We start from the raw sequence: 22,146 nt of genomic DNA on the forward strand, positions 1-22,146 counted from the left end.
TTACAGACTGATTTTAAAGGGACCTCTGAAGATGGAGCTAAACCTGTCATCTATAATAACCTCATTTTATACAGAGTGGGTTCAGCAAACATCAGGTAAAGTGGGACAAACAAGCGCAATGAAATGTAACAATGGTTCATAAATAAATTTGCATGACATCACCATAATGAAGGTAATCAAGAAGCTTTAACATCTAACTGACAAGTACATAAAAAAATCCACCGGCATATGCAAACTTTATTCTACAACATACGCCTTTTTAAAGAATTATTCAATTACTCAGTGATTGAATTGGCCTATTTTAAGTATGTTAGAAAATAAAGTGGTAACTTGCATTTGTTACCCCCAAAAGGTATTTATACCCGATTTTAAGGGCGGGGGGAAAATCGATTCATATTTGAATCGCGATTCAGTCTTTGAGCGATTCGCATCGATTCACAAATTTCAAAAATCAATTTTCTAGTTAATAATAATAATAACAACAGCATTGTTGTTGGAACAAAATAGCAACAGCACTGGAGGAAAAAAAAACAAATACATCCTGCCCCATTTTCAGCAAGGGCAAGTGTTTGGAAAAATATTATATTAATTATTGATCTATTGTTAAAATATTTTTCACTTATTGGGAAGTTAATTGTTAAATCAGTGTTGTGTTTATGTATCAAAATACTTGTGTGGTTGATGTCCAGTGTGCACAAAAAATCTGATAAAAAATCAGGAATTGTGATTAAAAATGTAAAATTCATGAATCAGTTTTTAATCGAATCATGACCCTAATAATCAATATAAATCGAATTGTGAGGTACCATATTACCCGATTTAGCCATAAAAATTTGTTAAGCTATTTAGGCTAAATGTATAAATGTTGGCTCAGTAAAGGTAAATAATATTTTTAAACTGAATAAAACCAGTTAATTTAGATGTTATTATTTTAGGTTATTTTCCAGTGTTGCTTTCGAATTAAAGGGACCGTTAAATAAATAAAATAATAATAATAATAAAGCAAAATAAAATAAAATAAAATATTCAAGTTGTTCCAAATTTGTATTATTTTGGCTAAACCCAAAAGAAAATATTTTGAAGAATGTGGATAACCACAGTTTCTGGTTCCCAATTTCCATCCCCAGGATGTCAATGGCTGCCGTGAACTGTTTGTTTACCAACATTCTTCAAAATATCTTCTTATGTTCAACATGAGAAAGAAAGTTATACACACTATCAATTATCCTGGATTCTATCCTTTGTGATATTCAAATTATGCTATAAAAGCACATGACTGAAAGTGATTTTACACAGTTTTTAGTTACAAACTGCTGGTCATGAACCGGTCCAAGCTGACCCAGTTAATGGATTAGTTAGACTACTGAGTTGTAGGGCTGAAATCAAGCCGGTAGACCTTAATTAAGTTGGTTAAAGCAGTTAGTCTACCTTTCACCAGTAACATACAGGTACCTGTCACTATGTTTCAAAACCAGTATATATTCATCTTAAGTTGAGGAGAGTATCACAGACTTAACAATACTGTACTTATTGTATTTTCATAGTTCTAAAGACTAGCATTTGTAGTATTTCATTGTTCTAAAAATTTACTCAGCTTATGATCTGTTCCACAAAACATTTACAAAAAGGAAGTGCCTAACTATGCTCAAATTTCCATATCACATTAAAATTACCGCACCCTATCATTTTAAAAATGACAACGCTTTACCAAAATTCCATTGATGTTGATCAATAATTGAGCTTAATGTAATGACCTCTCTTTGTATTGTTCATTCTAATTAGATTCCCTCCGTTTCCTGAAGGATGTGGTAAGTGAGACTAAATGAATTAGGAAAGTGATACTGTCAGCTCAGATAATCAGCCTCGCTGACTCTGCCCAAAGTCAGACAACAGATATCACAGATATTCCACCATAATCAACTGCAAAATACAGCCATCTTCATCTGGATGGAAATACAGCGGGTAACAGGCTGGAAATAGATAAAAACAAGTGGTTTGTGCTGAAATGGCAATTGAAAAACAATTTTTCGTTTCTTACAGTAAGGTCATATGCAATAATGCTAGAAAGGTTGTAATGTTGATTAGATGGCTGAATGGGTCAAATGACTTCCACTCTTACCTAAAGATCGTGCTCGTATAATTACTGAATGGCAGGTGAACGATTAAGTGTACATGCGTCCACTGACCATGAGAGGGAGTAGTTGTGCAATACATCCATAACATGCACAGCAGATACCACTTTTATGCACATTAAGGTCATCATAACGTAACGCACCATCTGACACAGTGCATTCAATAACAAACACCTGAACCTTGACGGTTCAACAAATGTTGCATGTTACGCATATTTCTGTGCTTGTTTTGCCATGCAAAATACAGCCAACACATTTCCAAAACCAGTATTAGCATTTACCTTAGAGTGAATCTACCACACTTCAACGTGTACTTCAACTTGCAATGTCTATTTGACATATCCAAACAAAAGTTTGAATCCCCAGAACATTTCAAAATACAGCTGGCCTAATTTACCACATGTACAACGACAGCTTGTCACTAGGACAGTAGCCTCAAAGGGACACCTTTGTACCTTTTTAAACATAATAATATCAAAAGAGGACGTATTACTACCATAAAGCTACATATTACTACCAGGGGGAAAGAAGGTGCAAAGGTGTCTCACTGAGAATACCGTCCAAGTGACAAGCAGTTGTACCCCTAAAAGTACAATTTTTGCATCTTTTTCTTATAGAGTACTCAAAGTTCTTAAGTTTTAGTGTTGCAAGCGTCAGTAAAATAAAAGAAGAGCTTTGAAAAATTAGTCAACGACGCTGTTCCAGACACGGACACGTATACATCATACAGCTACAAATTACAAAGGTAAGTTCAGTGCAACCGGTTTTCGCCCCAGTCGACTGCCCTTTCTCGGGTTGAAATTTAATTACACAGAATCACAGGGCATGTGCTGCTGCTCATGTTGCCTTTGGTTGACTACACTGCAGCTGGGCGGTCCTTTAACTGCACAAGCTACAAAGTCACTAGAGAACAAAGTTTGAAATGAGTGCCTGCTAAACCGGTGCAACGCACACTGAGCGCGCGATCAATAATGGATTCAGCCAAGCGGGATGAACACATGAGCGAGCACGCCGCCAATCTACTAGGGACAGGACAGCAGTCCAAACGGACACAAAGCGCCACAAAAACAAAGTCAAGATACTTGAAAATCCTCTGTGCGGTAAGCGAAGTCTCATGGGACACTAGGGGGGAAATAAAAGCAGTTTAGTTTCTACAGCTAGGTTAAACAAGCAACCCATGAGTGACTCAGTGCTCACTTTTAATCTTAGTAGTTTGTGATGATAAAACTTCATTTTGTCATTTATTTATTTGAAGTAAGTTTACATACAGTATATTTTCACAAGACCACTGTGTTATACAGTATTGTATAGTGTATAGCCAATTCTGTACATGGATTGTTAAGTTAGATAATGAGGTTTAAGTAGCACTTAATGAAAATAAGAAAAAAAGGATGTTTTCTAAAATGCATGTGCATGTATGTAAAGTTTTTTTCCGCTGTTAAAAGTAGGCTGTTTTACTTAGGGATTTAGCATCATTAATCATCAGGATTCCCACGACCAGTTAAAAACCTGGAAACAAATGTGATATGCAGGCCAGGAAAAGTCATGGAAGTGAATAGAATCTTTGAAGTTCATGGCAGTTTGCACTGTAATCATGAACAATGGGAAAAGTCATGGAAATTCATTTATCAAACAGTGGAACCATTTTTTTTTACTACTGCACTGTTTGAGGATGCCAAAAAGCAAAGCTGTGAAGCAAGTAACAACTGGCTGCATTGGAGCTTCAGAGGAAATGTTGGTCATTACCTCCAGAAGCCAGCATACAGTAACTCATTGTGTAATGTAGCATTACAGTGTCTCTTTGAGTTGAGATAGTTGAGAACAGCAATCCTTTGTTTTGATATTTCTTTAAAAATGTGCAAATTTGTGACTGGTGTATGAAACACAGTATTTGACACCTTGGTGATTTATTTTTTTTTAAACAATGCTAATGTATTTGATTAAAATGCCTCCTTCATTTCATTTAAAGTGATAGTTCACTCAATAATGAGAGTCCTGACGATGTTTACTCATGCTCAACTTCTTGCAAACCTGTGTAAGTTCCTGTTCTGCTGAACACAAAAAGTCAGTGGAGACCAGAAACTGCAGCTGTTTTCATTTTTTCAGAATATCTACATTTGTGATCAGCAGCTTGAGCTTTCATTTTGAGAGCTATCACTTTAAGCAAATAGCTGCAGTCACCAGCGGGCTGATGGCTTGTTCTGCATTTCTGTATTAATGATTAGTTAAAAGAATCATCTGAGAAGAAAACTGCTTTCAAAATGCAAACAAATACCAGGCCCAATTTAGTATGACACTCTAAATTCAACAAAGCTGCATCTGTTTTCCTGAACTGCTGATCTCATATTTCAGCAATCCTTTATTTAAACTGAACAATTCACTTTAAATTTAGAGAGAATGAAAAGTGTATGCAAGTTTGGTGAAATCACACTCTTGTTGGTTCTTGTTGTTTTTAAAGGCTGTCAAGATTATAAAATTTGCAAGACTATTGACTAAAATTGGCTAATTTTATAATTGACTGAAATAGTTGCTATTATGATGATTAATTGTCTGTTTTAGGGCGTTTGACAATTATGATGATTATGCCAATCAATTGTCTGTTTCAGGGCTTTGTCATTTCATTGTCTGGTTCGTTCATTAAATAATTGTAACAAAGGATTGTCATTAATTGAATGCTTTGTAAGTCATTTGGCACCTTTTAATATTAAAGTAATTATATATATATATATATATATATATACACACCTATATATTATATATTATTTGATATTATATATCAAAGCAGGATGTATTTAGCAACATTTATGTAAAATGTTTCATTCTTTACTGAATTTTGTAACTACAATTTTTGTCCTGTTGCTATTTTTTTCTCTATAGGTCCTTCTGCTTGCCTTGCTGGCTTTAATTCTCACAATCATATTTATACTCAAACTCCGTTGCAGTGATAAAGGTATCTAAGTTTTCTACTTTTTTTCTGGTCATGGTTTTAAAGCTCACCCTTCATAATCTTTTCCATGTAATAGTACATATATATAGGCCTTGTTTCACAGACAGGACTTAGACTAAGCCAGGATTAGGCCATAGCTCAATTAAGACATTTAAGTATTTTTTATAAACATCCCTTAGAAATAGAAAAGAATTTTAAAGATCAGTAAATGCAGGTTTTTTTCAGTTGAAATAGTTTAGAATTACATTTTAGTCTAGGACTAGGCTTAAGCCTTGTCTGTGAAACCAGGGGACAGATATCGATTATCACCCTTTAATCCACTGTGTAAGGATTTTTGTTGCCTTTGAGGTTGGGAATGAAGCCCTGTGTCATTATATCCACATTAAATTTGAAAAATCATTCCATCATGGTCTTTATTTGATGTTTTCTAGTTACTGATAGCTGTAGAAATCGCTGCTTGTCCGAAAGGCATGACTCTAATGCAGTGTGCCATTGTGATTCTGCGTGTGAAAATGAAGGCACCTGCTGTCTGGACTATAAGGAAGTGTGTGTGGAACCAAGTAAGTGACATTTCATGCATCTTCTGTGACCATTTCCCTTCAGATTCATGGAAGGTTTCTGATTTCATGACTACGTACATTACTTTTGACGTCAATGCGTTACTGAATGCTGATAAAGCAGGAAAAAAAGAAAAGGTCATCATTTATTCACACTCATGTCTTTCGAAATCCACACAACTTTCTTTTTTCTTTTGATGCTTCAATAACTTGAAAGTGAATAGTAACTGTGTAAAATTTTAGTCTATTCCTCACATACAACCCGGCTTCAGAAGACTTCATTTAAATGTAGTCATCTTAAAGCCACAAGGATGACTTTTGTGAAGACTTTGTGTAATTTTTGTAGCCTGGCAACCCCATCCATACTGCTAAACTTCCCCTTTTATGTTCCACACAAGAATGAAACTCACCACACAAGGTTTTGTGAAGGATGACAGAAATGGCAACATGTTATTTTAATATTCTAAGTAGTTGATTTACACTGTACTTGCTGATAATATAATATTAATTAAATAAAAGGCTCTTTAGTATATTTATAGAGAGTACACTTTCATTACTGTTTCTTAACACACTTTTCTAAAAGAGCACTTTATAATAATGTTTAATGTTTAGCTTTACTTTAAAGTACATTTTAAATAGTGATTTACTTAAGTCCTACTTAAAGGGATAGTTCTGTCATTTTACTCATCATCCACTTGTTCCAAACCTTTATGAGTTTCTTCTGTTGAACACACACTATATACAGTGCACATCATAAATGAGTACACCCCCTCTAAAACTTCACAAATTGAGCAATTACTCTTTACTTGCAAGACATGTTAGGGTTCTTTGGAGATATATTGTTCCAACAAGTCTGCTTGATCAATTACCAAAGAAGAATGTCAAAATTATTCAGCAAAATAAGATTTTCTTATTAAAGTGATAAAATGTTGTGTTGCAAAAATGAGTACACCCTCCTGAATGTTACTAAATAAAACTAAAAAAAGAAAACAAAATTATAGGTTTACGTCTATTTTTGATCAACAGGTAAGTATATTGAACCAAAACTTTTAAAGACAAGTTATTTCCTGACAGTTATAAGTGTTTTATAGCCTACTGAATCATACTTAATGCTGGCAGCAATAAAACCACTTGGGAGAGAACTGCCAGGTGACTTATTTTTTAGCATAAAGAGAACAGTGGTACAAAAGGCTACCAAATTATTGTCTTAAGTGTGAAAGCAGAAGTAGCACCAACATTCAAAAGCAATGGACTTGTGACAGGGCTTCTGAAATAATCAGGTCTTCACTTTAAGTTTTCATTTAATGATGAGTGAATTTTTGCTACAAAAAGAGCAGGAGAAATACCATGCAAGTGTCTCAGAGCCGGCAAAAGTTATGAAAAGAGTGACACTTTATCTCACAGAGTACGACACAGAAGTGCAGAAGTGACGTGATGGTTGTGGGAATCCATTCTCTGGTCTCAAGAGACCAAGTCAATCATTTTGTATTCAAAAGCATCCAAAATGTTCTAGTGTTGCTAGAGGAGGAGTACAGTGAGAAGTGCCTGGTTCCCATATTGACGTTCAGTGGTAGTAAAGGTCTTATATTGAGTGCTGAAGGTGTGAGGGAGTAGTGCTTTATCAATGCTGGAAAACATCCACTGGACATAAACTGTATACACTGTTCTGTGTCAGCCGCACCACACGGATATGCTGTTTTTGTTCAAATCAAAATGTAAAGATGTGGTGCAGCTGACACAGAACAGCATACGCAGTTTGCGTCCAGGGGATATTTTTCAAAATGGCGCTACAGTGACGCAGATGAGACGAATTGTTGAATAAAGTTGTTATTTTTATTTTCTTTGTGTACAAAAAGTATTCTCGTTGCTTAATAAAATTCAGGTTGAACGACTGATGGCAGATGGACTATTTTAACGATGTCTTTCATACTTTTCTGACAGCGGTATTTACTTTGCAGTCAATAGGACAGTCACAAGCCTTTCGGTTTTCATCCAAAATATCTTAAAATGCGTTTCGAAGATGAACAAAGCTTTTACGGTTTTGGAACGACATGGGGGTAATGAAAAAATTTTCATTTTGTGAACTAGTTGTACTGAGTATAAATTTAAACTATAATACTTTGGGTGATTGGATCTTAAAAGGGCATCAGATGCCTATTTTCCACAATTTGCCTATTTTCTGCAAAATGCTTTGGTTAAAATTCTTCAATGGTTGTTTTTTTTTTACCTTGTCAAAAATATCTCTGTTCACACTGACCTGTTTCAGTGCATGTCTCTTTAAATGATAATGAGCTACTGCTCACCCACCCCTCTCTACTGTTTTTGTGTATTCGGTGGCACACTAGGCACGCTGCCATAAAAAAACAAAACTAATCGACTGCATACTGAGTGGCTCTGATTTTCGGGAGAAAATTAAGACTCTTATAGATTGTTATGCTAATACAGGACAGTCCATCAGAAGTCGTGGGTGGGGTTTGAGCAATATGACATACTGCTCAGAAAAACCAAACGGCTTGATATTGAGACTGTTAAGGTTTTTGGGGTTAAAAAAGCTGTGAACGGATTTTTATCATTGTGGGATGGTTGTGGACACACACTGCTAAAAAAGTGAATTTTGCAGCCAGTGTTACCTTTAAGACATTTTGCTTATGTTCACTTTGAGGAAGAGTTAAATTATGTTTTGTTTTTTTTATTTGGTAGCCTGGAAATCCAGCTGTGTTGTGCATGTGTTTGAGACAAAAACGGAAATGTGTGTGCATGTGTTTGAGACAGAAAAAGAAAAGGAAAATTAAGTTATATTCATAGTATGTGTACAGACACTAGCCATTTATTCAGGGCCGTAACAGCCCAAAAAAGGCCTGCACACACTGGAAACAAGAATGTCTGTTTATACCATCAACACCCACCTGTTGAAATTCCTTCAGTGAAGTGTTAGAGCTCTGTGGGTTTCTCTGAGTTTGGGTTTAAAGGCCCGCCCTGTAGTTTTTTTTTCCTTAATGTTTTGAATCAACTTCACTTTCCAGCACAGTAGCAGAATGTTCCTCCCTGTGGCGCCTACCCTGTGCACTGCATGTGTGGGATGGGTGGATTTAGCTGTCATTTGGCAAATTGCATGTAAAGGATCGGTGACTTTTGGTCTGCTGAGAGACAGACTCTTTTTCTGTCTCACTGTCTTCTCCTGTCTCATTTTTTCACACTGCCTTACCTAACAGCTGTAGCTGTTTATTGTGTCATGCATGCAAAAACCCACAGACCTACATTCAGAATGTGTTTTTCTCTCTTTATCTAACATCTTAGTCCTATATAAAGCTTTACTGATATGTCTCAAGGTGAGCACTTCTACCAACTGCAAACACACATATAGCCTACATTAACATTACCATGCCAGCAAATGCTAGACCTCAGTGTTTGTGGTAAAGGTTCCATTAGTTAATGTTAGTTAATGTATTAAATAACATTAACAAACACTGAACAATACATTTATTATAGTATTAATCATTGTTAATGTTAATTTATTTATTGTTAGTTCATGTAGTTAATGTTAAACACAACTTGTGATTTTAATAATGCATTAGTAAATGCTGAAATTAACATTGACTAAGATTAATAAATGCTGTAGATGTATTGTTCTTAGTTCATGTTAACTAAAGTAGTTAACTAATGTTGAAGGGGTCATCGGATGCAAACTTTTTTTAATGTTGTTTGAACATTAATGTGTGTTGGCAGTGTATGTACACATCTACCCTATAATGATACAAATCCATGCAGTGGTTTTTAATTAATCTATAAAAATAATATCCCCTTTTTCAAATCGAGCCATTCTCAGATGCTCAGATGTGGCGTCACACCAACAGAGGCCGCTCCCATGATAGTTGATAGACATGAGTGTTTTACCTCAGATCAGTTGTAACAGTCCGACCTCCATTGTTTTGATGCCGGAGCAGGGATGTAAATTAGACAAGAATATCTCAGATTGAGGTGTTGTGTTGCTGGATGTAATAATGAACATAGTGGGCACCATTTACTCCTGACATCTGAGACGTTGAAGATGCAGTGGATTACGTTTGTTTGTGAAGGGAGTGCATTTGTGATCCAGCTTCACTTACAGCAGAAGTGAGTATAAGGGTTTTTTGATAAATCTCTGCAATCACCTTTCCTAATAATGTGCAAGTTTTGCGGCTAAATGTGCTAAATGCGGCTAAAGTAAACAATCTCTCAGAGCAGCTCGTAATTCCACAGCGAGAAGGGAGGGGCGGGGCGAGCAGAGCTCATTTGCATTTAAAGGAACAGCCCCTCAGAATGGGTTGATTTTTGCAGAGCTGATTTTGACAAGGTAAAAAGGGTGTTGTTTTACAAAACCATTGAGAATTTTTAACCAAAGCATATTATAGACTTTTCATTAAGACCCTAAAGAATCATATCAACTTGTGGAAAATGGGCATCCGATGACACCTTTAACTAATGGGCCTTATTGTAAAGTGTTACCAAAATAATAACTAGAACTAAATATTAATATATTAGAATATAATGCGAATAATAATAATAATTATAACTAAAATGCTGAATTTACAGGGTTATTAACCATTTAACTAATCTAAACAAAAAAATGTTACATAAAATAACCTTTAGCTAAAATAAAATAGAAACATAAAAACTTAAACTTATTTTAACTAATTGCCAATGCAACACTATATACATACACTTTTAAACAAACTAATAGGAATGTCAAAACACAACAAAATTACTAAAACTTTAACTGAAATGAAAGTGAAAACAGAAAATATTAAAATAAAATTAAATGTAAAGTTATAATAGTATCTTAATTATACGAAAATAAAACTGATCCACGAACGGATGAACATTTTCATAATAAAGTGAAGAATTATTTTATAATTTAATGTTTGTGCATGAGATATTATTGGTCAGTGAGTGTTTCTGTGTTTCTGTGAAAATTACAATAAAGAGGTTCAAAGAAATCAAAAAGCATCAAAAATCTTGTTAAATGTTACCAAAATGTGCAATATTTCAGTTTGTTTAACAACAACAGTCAGCTTCTTTGCTTCTTGCTTTATTTCATATTGTCTGACAGTCTAAGCTCATGAATATTAATAATTGTCTGTGCTTTCCCAAAATGATTTGCTGAATTAAAATGTGGACTGGGTAAATGGGTAAACTGTCCCTGTAAGAACCAGAAATTTTCCTTTTCCAGTGAATTTCTTCGTTATTTTTATTTTATTTTACATTATTTTTGTTTTATTTTATTTTATTTTATTTTAAATTTCAGAAAACGGAGTTTTAAATCAAAGGTCTGTATGTAAATACGCTGTATGCGCTCCATTGGTTTTGAAAGCACTCCTCTATACAGCTCTGAAGTGCTTTCATAATACCAAACTTTTAGCAGTTTATATCAACAATCTCAATACTCTCATATCTTCCCACGTCATCCCTGTCCTGCTGTTTATCATTGTGTTCCAGGCCAGCGCTGGACGTGTTCTAAATTCCGCTGCGGTGAAGAGCGTTTGCTGAACAGTCTCTGCTCCTGTTCTGAAGACTGTGTGAAAAAGGGTGACTGCTGCTTCAACTACAAGCACACATGTGAAGGTACATGACATGCTGCGTATCGTGTTAGTTGTATTTATGTTGTTTAAATGGGTTGATAAACAATCTCATAAGGGCTGTATAAAGTTCTCAAGCTAGTTAGGAGTATGTTTTTGAACAGACATGTATCTGTTTCATTGAAAGGTTCGTAGTGTCTGTGAGGTTGTGATGGGTCTGAAGGATTTATTTTTGAAGTTATTTGGGAGTTCATCTCCTCTCAGCAGGATAGAGAGCAGCTTCCCTAAATGGTGTTTTCATAGCTAGTTGTTTTCACAAATATGGTTATTTCAGGACACTTTTTGGGTGTGTTTGGACAGAATAATGTCCAAATGGTGATATAGCATCACTGTTTTATACTAGTCACCACATATGTGACCCGGGACCACAAAACCAATCATAAGGGTCAATTTTTTGGAACTGAGATTTATGCATAATCTGAAAGCTGAATAAGTAAGCTAGGATAGGACAATATTTTGCCTAGAAAACTATTTGAAAATCTGGAATCTGAGGGTGCAAAAAAATCCAAATATTGAGAAAATCACCTTTAAATTTGTTCAAATTAAGATTTTAGCAATGTATATTACTAATCAAAAATTAAGTTTTGATGTATTTACAGTAGGAAATTTGCAAAATATCTTCATGGAACATGATCTTTACTTTAAATCCTAATGATTTTTGGCATAAATCTATCATTTTGACCCATACAACGCAACAGCATTTTTCTCCATATAATGGACTGATATGGTGCCCTGATTTTAAACTTCCAAAATGCAGTTTAAATGCGGCTTCAAACGATCCCAAATGTGGTTGTAAACGATCCCAGCCAAGGAAGAAGGGTCTTATGTGGCGAAATGATTGACTATTTTCATAAAAATAATACAATTTATATACTTTTTAATGTCAAACGCTCATCTTGTCTTACTCTGCCTGAACTCTGTTTTTGTTCCGGTTCATGACAGTTAGGGTATGTCGAAAAACTCCCGTGTCATGTTCTCCCTCAACTTCAAAATCGTCCTATATCACTGTTTTACCTTTTTTGTTAAGGGTGTTTGATCTTCTTTGCTTGTGCACTTTGCAAAGACTGGTACTTCTGCAAAGTCAGTACTTCTGCAGCGATATAGGATGATTTTGAAATTATTTTTGAAGTTGGAAGTTTGAAGTTTAGAGTCCTTTGAAGCTGCATTTAAACTGCATTTTGGAAGCATTTCCTGAAATGCTTTCTTCAAAAAAAAAAAAAAAATTCTTTACGACTAAAGAAAGAAATACATAAACATCTTGGATGACAAGGGGGTGAGTACATTATATGTTTTTTTTTTTTTTTTGTTCTGGAAGTAGATATCTCCTTTAAGAGAGAGTCAAGGGTCAATTATTTTTAATCAAGAATTATACATCTGAAAGCTGAATAAATAAGCTTTCCATTGATGTATGGTTTGTTAGGACAATATTTAACAGAGATACAACTATCTGAAAATCTGGAAAAAAAATCGAAATATTGAGAAAATTGCCTTTAAAGTTGTCCAAATGAAGTTCTTAGCAATGCATATTAATAATCAGGTTTTGTATTGAATCTTAAAGTCTTGCACAGAGAGCATTAACATTTTCAGTTTTATTACACTGTAAAAAAGATTTATGTTGTCACACTATAGTAAGCTGCCAATTAAAACCATATTTCAAAGACAATAAATATCATAATAAAACGACATAAAGGTGTACTTAAAGAATAGTTCACCCAAAAATAAAGTGAAGACCAGCAGTTGCTGGTCCCCTTTGACTTCCTACATTTTTCTCATTCTGTAGAAGTAAAGGGCAACCAGAAACTGTTTGGTTACCCAAAATAGCTTATTTTGTGTTCAGTAGAATATAGAAACCCTACAGGTTTGGAACTATTTGAGGTTTAGTAAGTGATGACTACATTTTTATTTTTGAGTGAACTATTACTTTAAGTAATAGCAAAAAACACTATGAAGTTCAGCTAACTGCATTTAATATAAATTTAACCTATAATACATTTTCATTTAATTGCAGTCAAAAAGTATGTATGTGATTAAAAACATTACATAAGCCAACATAAAAAAAAGGAAATCTACTATAGAAAACAAGCAATGTTGACTCAAACCCTTTAGTTAATGAAATACAACCCTTGTGACAACTTTTCTGTGGGACAGCTGATTTCCGCATTTTCTTAGCAAGATATTTGTGTAAGAACAAAAAAAGGAAAAAAAGGATTTGGCTGTATGTTAAAGCACTGCATCTGCTCTTTGAATCCTCTGAAAAGACAAATTGTTCACATATGACATTTGTTAAACACAACTGGGAGCATCAGAGCACAGATTTAAGATTCCACATGTTGGCTGTGTTCACTCATAATTCCAGTATCTGTCTTATTTTTAGCCATGCTAAAATACACAATCACAGCAATGTTTGTTCCTGCCTGTGCATTAGCTGCTGACAGCTAATTACTATCACTTGAAAAAGGCTGCCTGGACCGTCAGTTGTTTGTATCATTAAAAGACTCTGTGATGAAGTTCCAATATTCTGTTCTGTACTTTGGCTTCATTCCAGATTGATTATGTTTGAATGTATGTTAGAGAGAGAGCTATTGTCTTATCAAGGCCTACAGTTTTACTCTGTCCTGCCTTTGAAAACTAAACTGTTCCTCAACGCCCTTTCATTTCTCTTTCTTACTGTTAAATCAATGGAAACTTTAGAAAATTCAGTACCTGGCCAGAGTTTCGAGTTACTAGTAATACTTCCTTTCTCTTCCTTCTTTTCTTCACAGGTGAAAAACCTTGGCTTGAAGAGGACTGTGAGGACATCAGGACTCCTCAATGTCCTGCTGGGTAACTGACTTATGTTTATAAATGAGATGGCTCTGTATCAAGAATCCAATCAGGTTAATATCATTAACTCAAAGCTTAGAAATTAGCATCTCCATCTATAGTTAATGAGGCTTTATCGGTTTTCTAGGCACATTGTGTGTGTGTGTGCGTGTGTGTGTGTGTTGGCCCTTTGACAGTATGTTGTTAGTTTTCAGGATAACTAGTTTCATATAACAGTGTTATGTATTTTAATATGTAGTGAACTTCCTTTTTTATTTTTTAGTACTGTTCTCTAAATTCGCATGAATTATTTTAACATCATAATTTAGAAGTAATATGCTATTTTTGTTAAGTTTTGATAGCAGAACGCTCTGTTTTAATAGTTGTGGTGTATTGTAAGCTTGGAAGTAAATAACCACTGCTATGATTGGCTAATAGTTGTGTATATTTGACAGCCTACATTCTCATAGATGGACGATGCTGTGATTTTAGGTTAAAAATTAGGGCTGGTAAACGATTAATCGTGATTAATCGCAATTAATCGCATACAAAATTTAAAGTTTGAGTTTGCCTAATATATTTATGTGCACTGTGTGTAATTATTATGTATATATAAATACATAAATACACAAATTAATTTATATACTGAAAAGAAATATGTTATGTACAAAATATTTTTTATTTGTATTTAATATCAATTCTATACAAATTATAATAAATATGTATACTTGTAAATATTTCTTAAATATATGCATGAATGTGCTTATATATATATATATATATATATATATATATATATATATAATTACACAGAGTACACACACGCATATTAGGCAAACTCAAACTTTTATTTTGTATGCGATTATTCACAATTAATCGTTTACCAGCCTTATTAAAAATCCAGAAATACTCACATATCAAACTATCTGTCATAACAGACAAAGCAATAGTGACCACTAAGCAGTGACTCACACTTGTGTGTTGCGATATTATTGTCAGATTCAATATAGGCGGCACAGCATTGTCTTTTTCAAAACCCTATGTCAAATTGTTCCTTGTTTGTAAACGAATCAGCGGTAAAATTAAGTGAACAAAGGACCAAGTTCTTACTGAGGCAGTCTAGAACTTTGAAGATAAAGTTCATCCACTTTTTCCTCACATTTGGATCAGAAGAAAGGCATTGCAAAGACTGTTCTTCCACAACTTGGCACTTCACAGCGTCTTTGTTGTATTTGGAGCCATCTTTATGCGTTTGCCTCTCATTATTTACACTACATGTGCAAGTTCTGTAGATGGGGCTAAACAGTGATGTAGAAGCAGGGGTTGATCTTATTCTGTGGAGGCTGTGTTTAGCCACACTGTTACATCATAAAGAGGCACATTCCCAGAATGTGTCTGTGAGGTTTCAGATCAAAATACCATGAAGATCATTAATTATTCATTTTAAGTGGAAGCAGAAACAGGCTGTTTTCTTGCATGTCTCTTTAAATGCAAATGAGCTGCTGCTCCCCGCCCCCTTTCCTAGAATAGGGCTGTGCCTTTACAGCTCGCATCTCAGATACTCTGCCAAAAAACATCTGGCAACTGGATGAAAACGTGATAAAGCGTCATTAGGCGAGCAAAATCTGAGCGGCTCGTTTTTTCACATGCTTACAGAAAAAGACTTAGCAAAACAAAGTTACAGGGTTGTCCTTTTTGCAATTTCTGGGTTGGGACCCGATTATAGCACTTAACCACAGAAAAAGTCAGATTTTCATGATAGCTCCTCTTTCAGTAGAGTGACTTGTAATCTGTAACCTATTACATTTCCAAAGTAGCCTTCACAACACTGCCAACTTTTGGGATTAAATATTTGTTTCGTTATTATACCCCTGGCTGCGTCTGAAAGCTAAGCCACAAACGGTGGTTTTGTTTGAGGAAAACTGGTTTCAGACAGACATCTGTTATGTTTAATGGTCTTGAATAAGTTCAGGAACTCCACATAAACCTAATGATCATGTTATCCAGCATGATGTGAGAATAAGAAAGAGGATTTTGTTGTTCACTGGGAGGAACTTCATTATTTGATTAGTGGCCTAAAAATAGTACTCATTTCATATCGTAACACTGTTTGAAATGGTCAGCATCCTGAAACTTTCTGTGTCTTTCTGGGTTTAAAAGAGCTTTTAAATCACATGTGGACTCAGACTTTTAAATGGCACTGTATATAAATGCATCTATTTAGATGCACAGAGAGATGTTTAGGCGTGCTTGTGTTTATGTCTGACTGTCTGGTTAAATGGACTGTGGTCAGTGATGTTTTTCCATTAGCTATAATAAACATACTCTGAAATACATTCAAAAAAAAAAAAAAAAAAAAAAAAAAAACTTGACAATTGTATGTTTAATTCCAATTTCTTAGCTTTTTTTGTAGTTTGGAATGTAATACTCTGATAATAAATTCACCTTTTTGTTTTATGGATACTTTTTTTTGTTTTGGTTTTGGAGGATGTGTTGAAGCAGGCAGGACTGCTAATACAACTTTATAGTGATGTCATTAAAGACATCTGCAGTAAAGCAAACAGAATGGTATTACATGAATATTGTGCCTTTTGTAATATTTTGGCACTTGAAGTCTGAAGAGCTTTATGATCGAGATCAAGACAACAATGCATAGAAAATACGTTTCATAACATTACAAGTGCAAGCTTGTTTCTTATTGAGAGCTTTTGTGGTAATTCAGGACTGTGAAATGGAGCATATTCTTCCCCATTGGTCTGATTGTTTGGCGTTTTGGGTGTGACAGGTTGTTTTAGGCTTGGCCCGTAGACATATATCAACATCTGCAGTTCTCTGGGTAAAACCCTGCTCAAGTTTCCTATTGCTATTTTTGCCCATGAGCACTTCAACTGAAAGAGGAAGCTACTTTTTTCCATGGCATGACAAGCATTTTTAAAAACACAGTTTTTTTTCCGTAGATTTTCTAAACCACCGCTGCTTCTGGTGTCTCTCGATGGATTCAGGGCAGGATACATGAAAGCGTACAGCACCCTGCTTCCTGTCATCAGCAAACTCAGTATGTCACATTTTATTCAGAGTCTGACCCTGGTTATAGAATTATGTCTGTTATATCTGGTGTATGTGATGAACATTTTTAAATCCATTTTCCACATTTGTCATTCTGATAAATTAATAAGTCAGTTGTAAGCTCATAAGTTAATTGGTGTATTAAAAGCAATTCACAAAGTCAAGTAGGATGAATTATAATATTCACTGTATTGTAGTTGGTCTAAACCAGTGGTTCTCTTCTCTTTTTGACTCCAAGGCCCCACATTGTCCACAACAATGTAGACTAATAGGTTTTTGACTAGGTAAAGTTCATAATAATTTATAAATAATATAATTAAGATTAAATTATGTTTTAGAATTTCAGAAATGTTAAGAGCTGAATGTGCTTCAGGAATCTTATTCTTTTAACTAATGAGTTTATATGAATTTTCTTTTCATTCGTGACTTACTGGATAAGGATTAAGGATATATATATATATATATATATATATATATATATATATATTAAATATTGTTTACTTACAAATTGTATCTGATAAAATGTTTTAGAATTTGGTATTGCTAGAAAAATTTAATTACTAAAACAATTAAACTATACATAACCCCGTGACATTTAAAGATTAATGCACAGAAACATTAATTTATATGGCTTTTCCAGGTTTAGAAATCATATTTAATATTAGGCTACCTCACATATCCAGATTTTTCAGGATTTTCTGTTTGTTTGTTTTTTTTTTGTTTTGTTTTTTTGTCTCTTTGTTTTGTCTCATTTTTTTAAATTATTTAAAGTCATCTTGAAGCCCCCTGGTTGTTAACCACTGGTTTTAATTAGTGTTAAAAAAATAGTTAAAGGAGAAGTTCGCGTCCAGAACAAAAATTTACAGATAACTCACTCCCCCTCTTGTCATCCAAGACGTTCATGTCTTCCTTTCTTCAGTCGTAAAGAAATTATGTTTCTTGAGGATTTTTCGGCATATAGTGGACTTCAATGGTGTCCCCAAGTTTGAACTTCCAAAATGCAGTTTAAATGAAGATTTCATCTGGGTCAATACAGTTAGGGTGGGTCGAAAAACACCCATCTCATTTTCTCCTCTAACTTCAAAATATTATATGGAGAGAAATCCTGAAATGTTTTCCTCAAGAAACATAATTTCTTTACAACTGAAAAAAGTACAGACATGAACATCTTGGATGACAAGAAGGTGAGTAAATTATGAAAAAAAAATAAATAAATAAAGAACTTCTCCTTTAAGTTTCAGTGGTTAATCTCATCTTGTTTCTTCAGGGAAATGTGGGACGTCCACTCCGTATATGCGACCTGCTTATCCCACCAAGACCTTCCCAAATCATTACACCATAGTGACAGTAAGTGACAGGTAGAAATTAAGCCACAATTGCTCTTGAAGAACAACACATATGTGTCAAAATGTTGAAACAGTTGAAACTGTTGCTTTCTTTAGTAGACAGTTTTTATGTGTTTGATTTTAATCACTTACTATTCACATCAGTGAAGTTAAAGGAACACTCCTCTTTGTTTTTGAAAATAGGCTCATTTTCCAAATCCCCTTAAACAGTTGAGTTTTACAGTTTTTGAATCCATTCAGCCAATCTCCGGGGGTCTGGCGGTAGCACTTTTAGCATAGCATAGGTCATTGAATCCAATTCCGGCGTAATAATCAAGGAACTTTGCTGCTGTACCATGGGTGCAGCAAGCGCAATGATATTACGCAGCTGTCAACTCTGATGCATCTACGCAGACTTAGTGCTGTTCACCTTCAGGCACTGCGTAACATCATTGCACCTGCATTTAACCCATCCAAGTGCACACACACACTGTGAACACACATTGCTTTTGCTGCGGTGCCCGGGGAGCAGTTGGGGGTTCAGTGCTTTGCTCAAGGGACTCACCTCAGTCATGCTATTAAGAGCGCTGGTTATTCACTTCTCTGAGACTCGAACCCGCAACCTTTCGGTTACAAACCCGACTCCCTAACCGTTAGGCCACGACTGCCCCCAAGGACATGGGGCAAGGAAAGGAACGTGACATGAGGCCAAGTATGGTGACCCATGTTCTGCATTTAACCCATCCAAGTGCACACACACAGCAGTGAACACACACCGTGAACACACACCCGGAGCAGTAGGCAGCCGTGTTGCTATCGCTGCGGGGCCCGGGGAGCAGTTGGGGGTCACGGCCTTCCTCAAGGGACTCACCTCAGGTTATGAGAGTATAGTTCCTAGCTATATCAGCCTAGAAAATCACAACTTTTCATTTTCTCGTCAGTCTTAGTACACAATGTAAACTACAGAAGAGTCAAGTTTTAAATATGAAAAAATATCATGTGGTCATTTTTGAGCAAGATGCTATCGGTCTAATCAGATTCAATGATCTATACTAAGCTATACTAAAAGTGCCAGAGCCAGACTCGGAGATCGGCTGAATGGATTCGAAAACGGTAAAACTCAACTGTTTAACTCTAGGGGAGTTGGACAATGAGCCTATTTTTTTTTAAAAAAATGAAGTGTTCCTTTAAGACTAAAAGTTTTGTTAAGTGTTAATTTTGGAATCTGGTTTTAACACTCCAGCTTATTTTTTAAATCTCTGTGGTTCTGTCACCCACCCATTTTTTACAGGTCCTATAAAAAGTTAAACTTCAGTTAACTTGAGTTTCAATTGTTGCTTTGTTCTGTTTTTTTGTTTTTTAATGAGTGAACTAATGTTTTCATTAAATGTTTATTTGCAGGGTCTATATCCAGAATCCCATGGAATTGTGGACAATAAGATGTATGATGTCACTCGCAATGCCTCTTTCAGTTTAAGGGTAGATGAGAAATTCAACCCGGCGTGGTACCTGGGTGAACCAGTGAGTACATGCACACAGAAATCAATATGCACAGTTTTAACACATCTGCAGTAATCTAAGATGATATTTTTAAAAAAGATTAGGTAATTTTCTTGTAAAATTTTTAAACTCAGTTTGCATCCCCTCAGTGTTTTGTTGATGCTATTTTTTTGAAAGGTTCTGGATAAGTATTTTAACTAGAAATATATACCTTTAACAGTTACCTACTGTACGTGGTACTGTACGTGTAAGTCAATCCCAGCACTCTTGTTTGGTTTTTTATTCTACTGTTAGTGTCAGAAAACAAGAGTGTAATGTCTGTTTATAATCCTGGCGTGGGATCCTGGCACCTACTGTATGCTCCAGGCCTCAGTTTGTGTCTGTTGGCCATGTACTCCTCTGACTCTGCCCTCTCGTTTGCCCTGTCCCTAGTTAATTTGCCCCACCTATCTGATGTGTTTTCCTTCCCATTTTATTTCCCATGTATTCTCTTTCCTATGCTTTTCTTTGTGTTTTTTGTGTGCTCAGCTTTGTGCCGTTTTGACCCTGTCTGTAGGTGAGAACTGTTTTCTTTCTTTTTTTTTCCACCAGATTCTGGCACAGTGTTTGCGGTTCTGTCCTTTTCTGACCTGCCCTCCCTTTTTATCCTTGTGGTTTGTTTTGCTTTCTCATGGGTTGTTCTACCATAAGAACAAATAGTACAACTAAAATAAGTTACTCAGCCCCTAGTGTGAGCATTAGACTGAAAAAGTGAATATGAATGTGATTGTATATAACAATTCATATTCATGTTTTTGCAATAAAGATATGGTTTATCAGAAATTACTGGTGCAATGGTCATTAACATACCTGGGCACCAACATCCTATGATGTTTAGCAGTCAGACCAGCGTTAGCCAACATAAACCAACCTGGACATTCATGAATGCATCCAGAAATCTTTGCAAACCCGATTCAAAATTCTTAGTTGATGAGCCATTAAGTCTTGGATAGGCATTGCTTGAAGAGTCCTGATGTTCTTTTGAATCCCACTCTTCTGGAAACATCTGGAACCTGATGGAGCAGCTCCTGCCACTAGTGATATTTCTTCATATGCTCATTTGAACTGTCAAGATAAAGAGTGTTGGAGTGAAACTTTCTTCATGTTTATGTGGTAGAATCCTTCCAGATTGCTTCCTGTATCAGGATGGGATGAAAGGAAGGTCACACCCATCCTCTGGCAGCAGTCATCATCTTTATCTTTAGAATTCACCAAGATAGCTGATTGGGGTTATTGCAGGGTGGTGCACAGATGTTGAACACAAATGGTGCAACCCAAATCAAGAGCATACTTGGATTAAAACTTACAAGTAATTACTAAGACCCTAGTGCGAACTTCACATCCTAATTTAGTCTTTAGGACATTATGTAAACAGATGTTGGTCCCCATCCCAGAATGAGATACTGGTTTCTCCAGCAGGCTTCTCAACTAGCTTGACCCAACAAGGATTTCTTGATCAACCGGCTTCATCAGAGAGACCATGCTGATTGACCATCATTTCTAGAAGTCAGACCAGCCAAACTAGTTCTGCTGGGAATTCATGAATGTTTTTAGGAATCTTTGGAAAGCCAAACCAATTGGGCTTGGATTGTTACTGTCGTATTTCGTCAATAACAAAGACGCCTGATGTTCTTTTAGATCACTCTCTTCTGGACAAAGGTCAAAACCCTCTTAAACCTGATGGAGCCATTTCACCATTTTACATTTGGTCTTTTGTTGTCATAATAAAGTGTAATGGAGTGGAACTTTCATCAAGTTCTTGGATTTAATTCTTCCATATTTCGTTCAATATTAGGGTGGGTTAGAGGAAACTCTGGCAGCACCCTTATCATCATTCTTTTCGGAGTTCTCCAAGATTTTTGGTTTGGTGGTAATGAAGGGCGGAGCACAGATGTTTAAGAAGGACTTTGTGCAACCAGCATTAGCATGAATGCATTGAAATTAACATCCAAAATGCAAAATTGTTTCAAATTCCTGTTTGATGACCCATTATTAAGTCTCAGGTCAGCACTGCTAGAAGAAGCCTGATGTTCTTGAAGACCTTACCATCTGTTGCAAACTTGAAGTCTTCAGCACATTATTTTTCAGATTTATGAGATCTGATGGAGCCATTTCGTCACCTTACATTTGGTCTTTTTTTTTGTTGACATGAGTGTACTGGTG

The 22,146-nt window shown here is 35.4% G+C and overlaps 1 protein-coding gene across 1 annotated transcript in view; it reads left to right on the forward strand.

Annotated features, from left to right (window-relative positions):
- Nucleotides 1–2,965: 2,965 nt before the first annotated feature.
- enpp1 (ectonucleotide pyrophosphatase/phosphodiesterase 1) overlaps nucleotides 2,966–22,146 on the forward strand; it is a 60,458-nt gene continuing 41,277 nt past the window's right edge. The window contains exons 1-8 of the mRNA XM_051138761.1: nucleotides 2,966–3,232; nucleotides 5,010–5,082; nucleotides 5,511–5,639; nucleotides 11,112–11,237; nucleotides 14,014–14,074; nucleotides 17,011–17,108; nucleotides 18,387–18,466; nucleotides 19,846–19,965. Of these exons, the coding sequence (XP_050994718.1) occupies nucleotides 3,104–3,232; nucleotides 5,010–5,082; nucleotides 5,511–5,639; nucleotides 11,112–11,237; nucleotides 14,014–14,074; nucleotides 17,011–17,108; nucleotides 18,387–18,466; nucleotides 19,846–19,965 (816 nt within the window). The 5' untranslated portion in view covers nucleotides 2,966–3,103. The remainder of the gene's footprint in view (nucleotides 3,233–5,009; nucleotides 5,083–5,510; nucleotides 5,640–11,111; nucleotides 11,238–14,013; nucleotides 14,075–17,010; nucleotides 17,109–18,386; nucleotides 18,467–19,845; nucleotides 19,966–22,146) is intronic.

This window comes from Labeo rohita, chromosome 20 (genome assembly GCF_022985175.1).
Source record: "Labeo rohita strain BAU-BD-2019 chromosome 20, IGBB_LRoh.1.0, whole genome shotgun sequence".
In the NCBI taxonomy this organism is placed as follows: domain Eukaryota; kingdom Metazoa; phylum Chordata; class Actinopteri; order Cypriniformes; family Cyprinidae; genus Labeo; species Labeo rohita.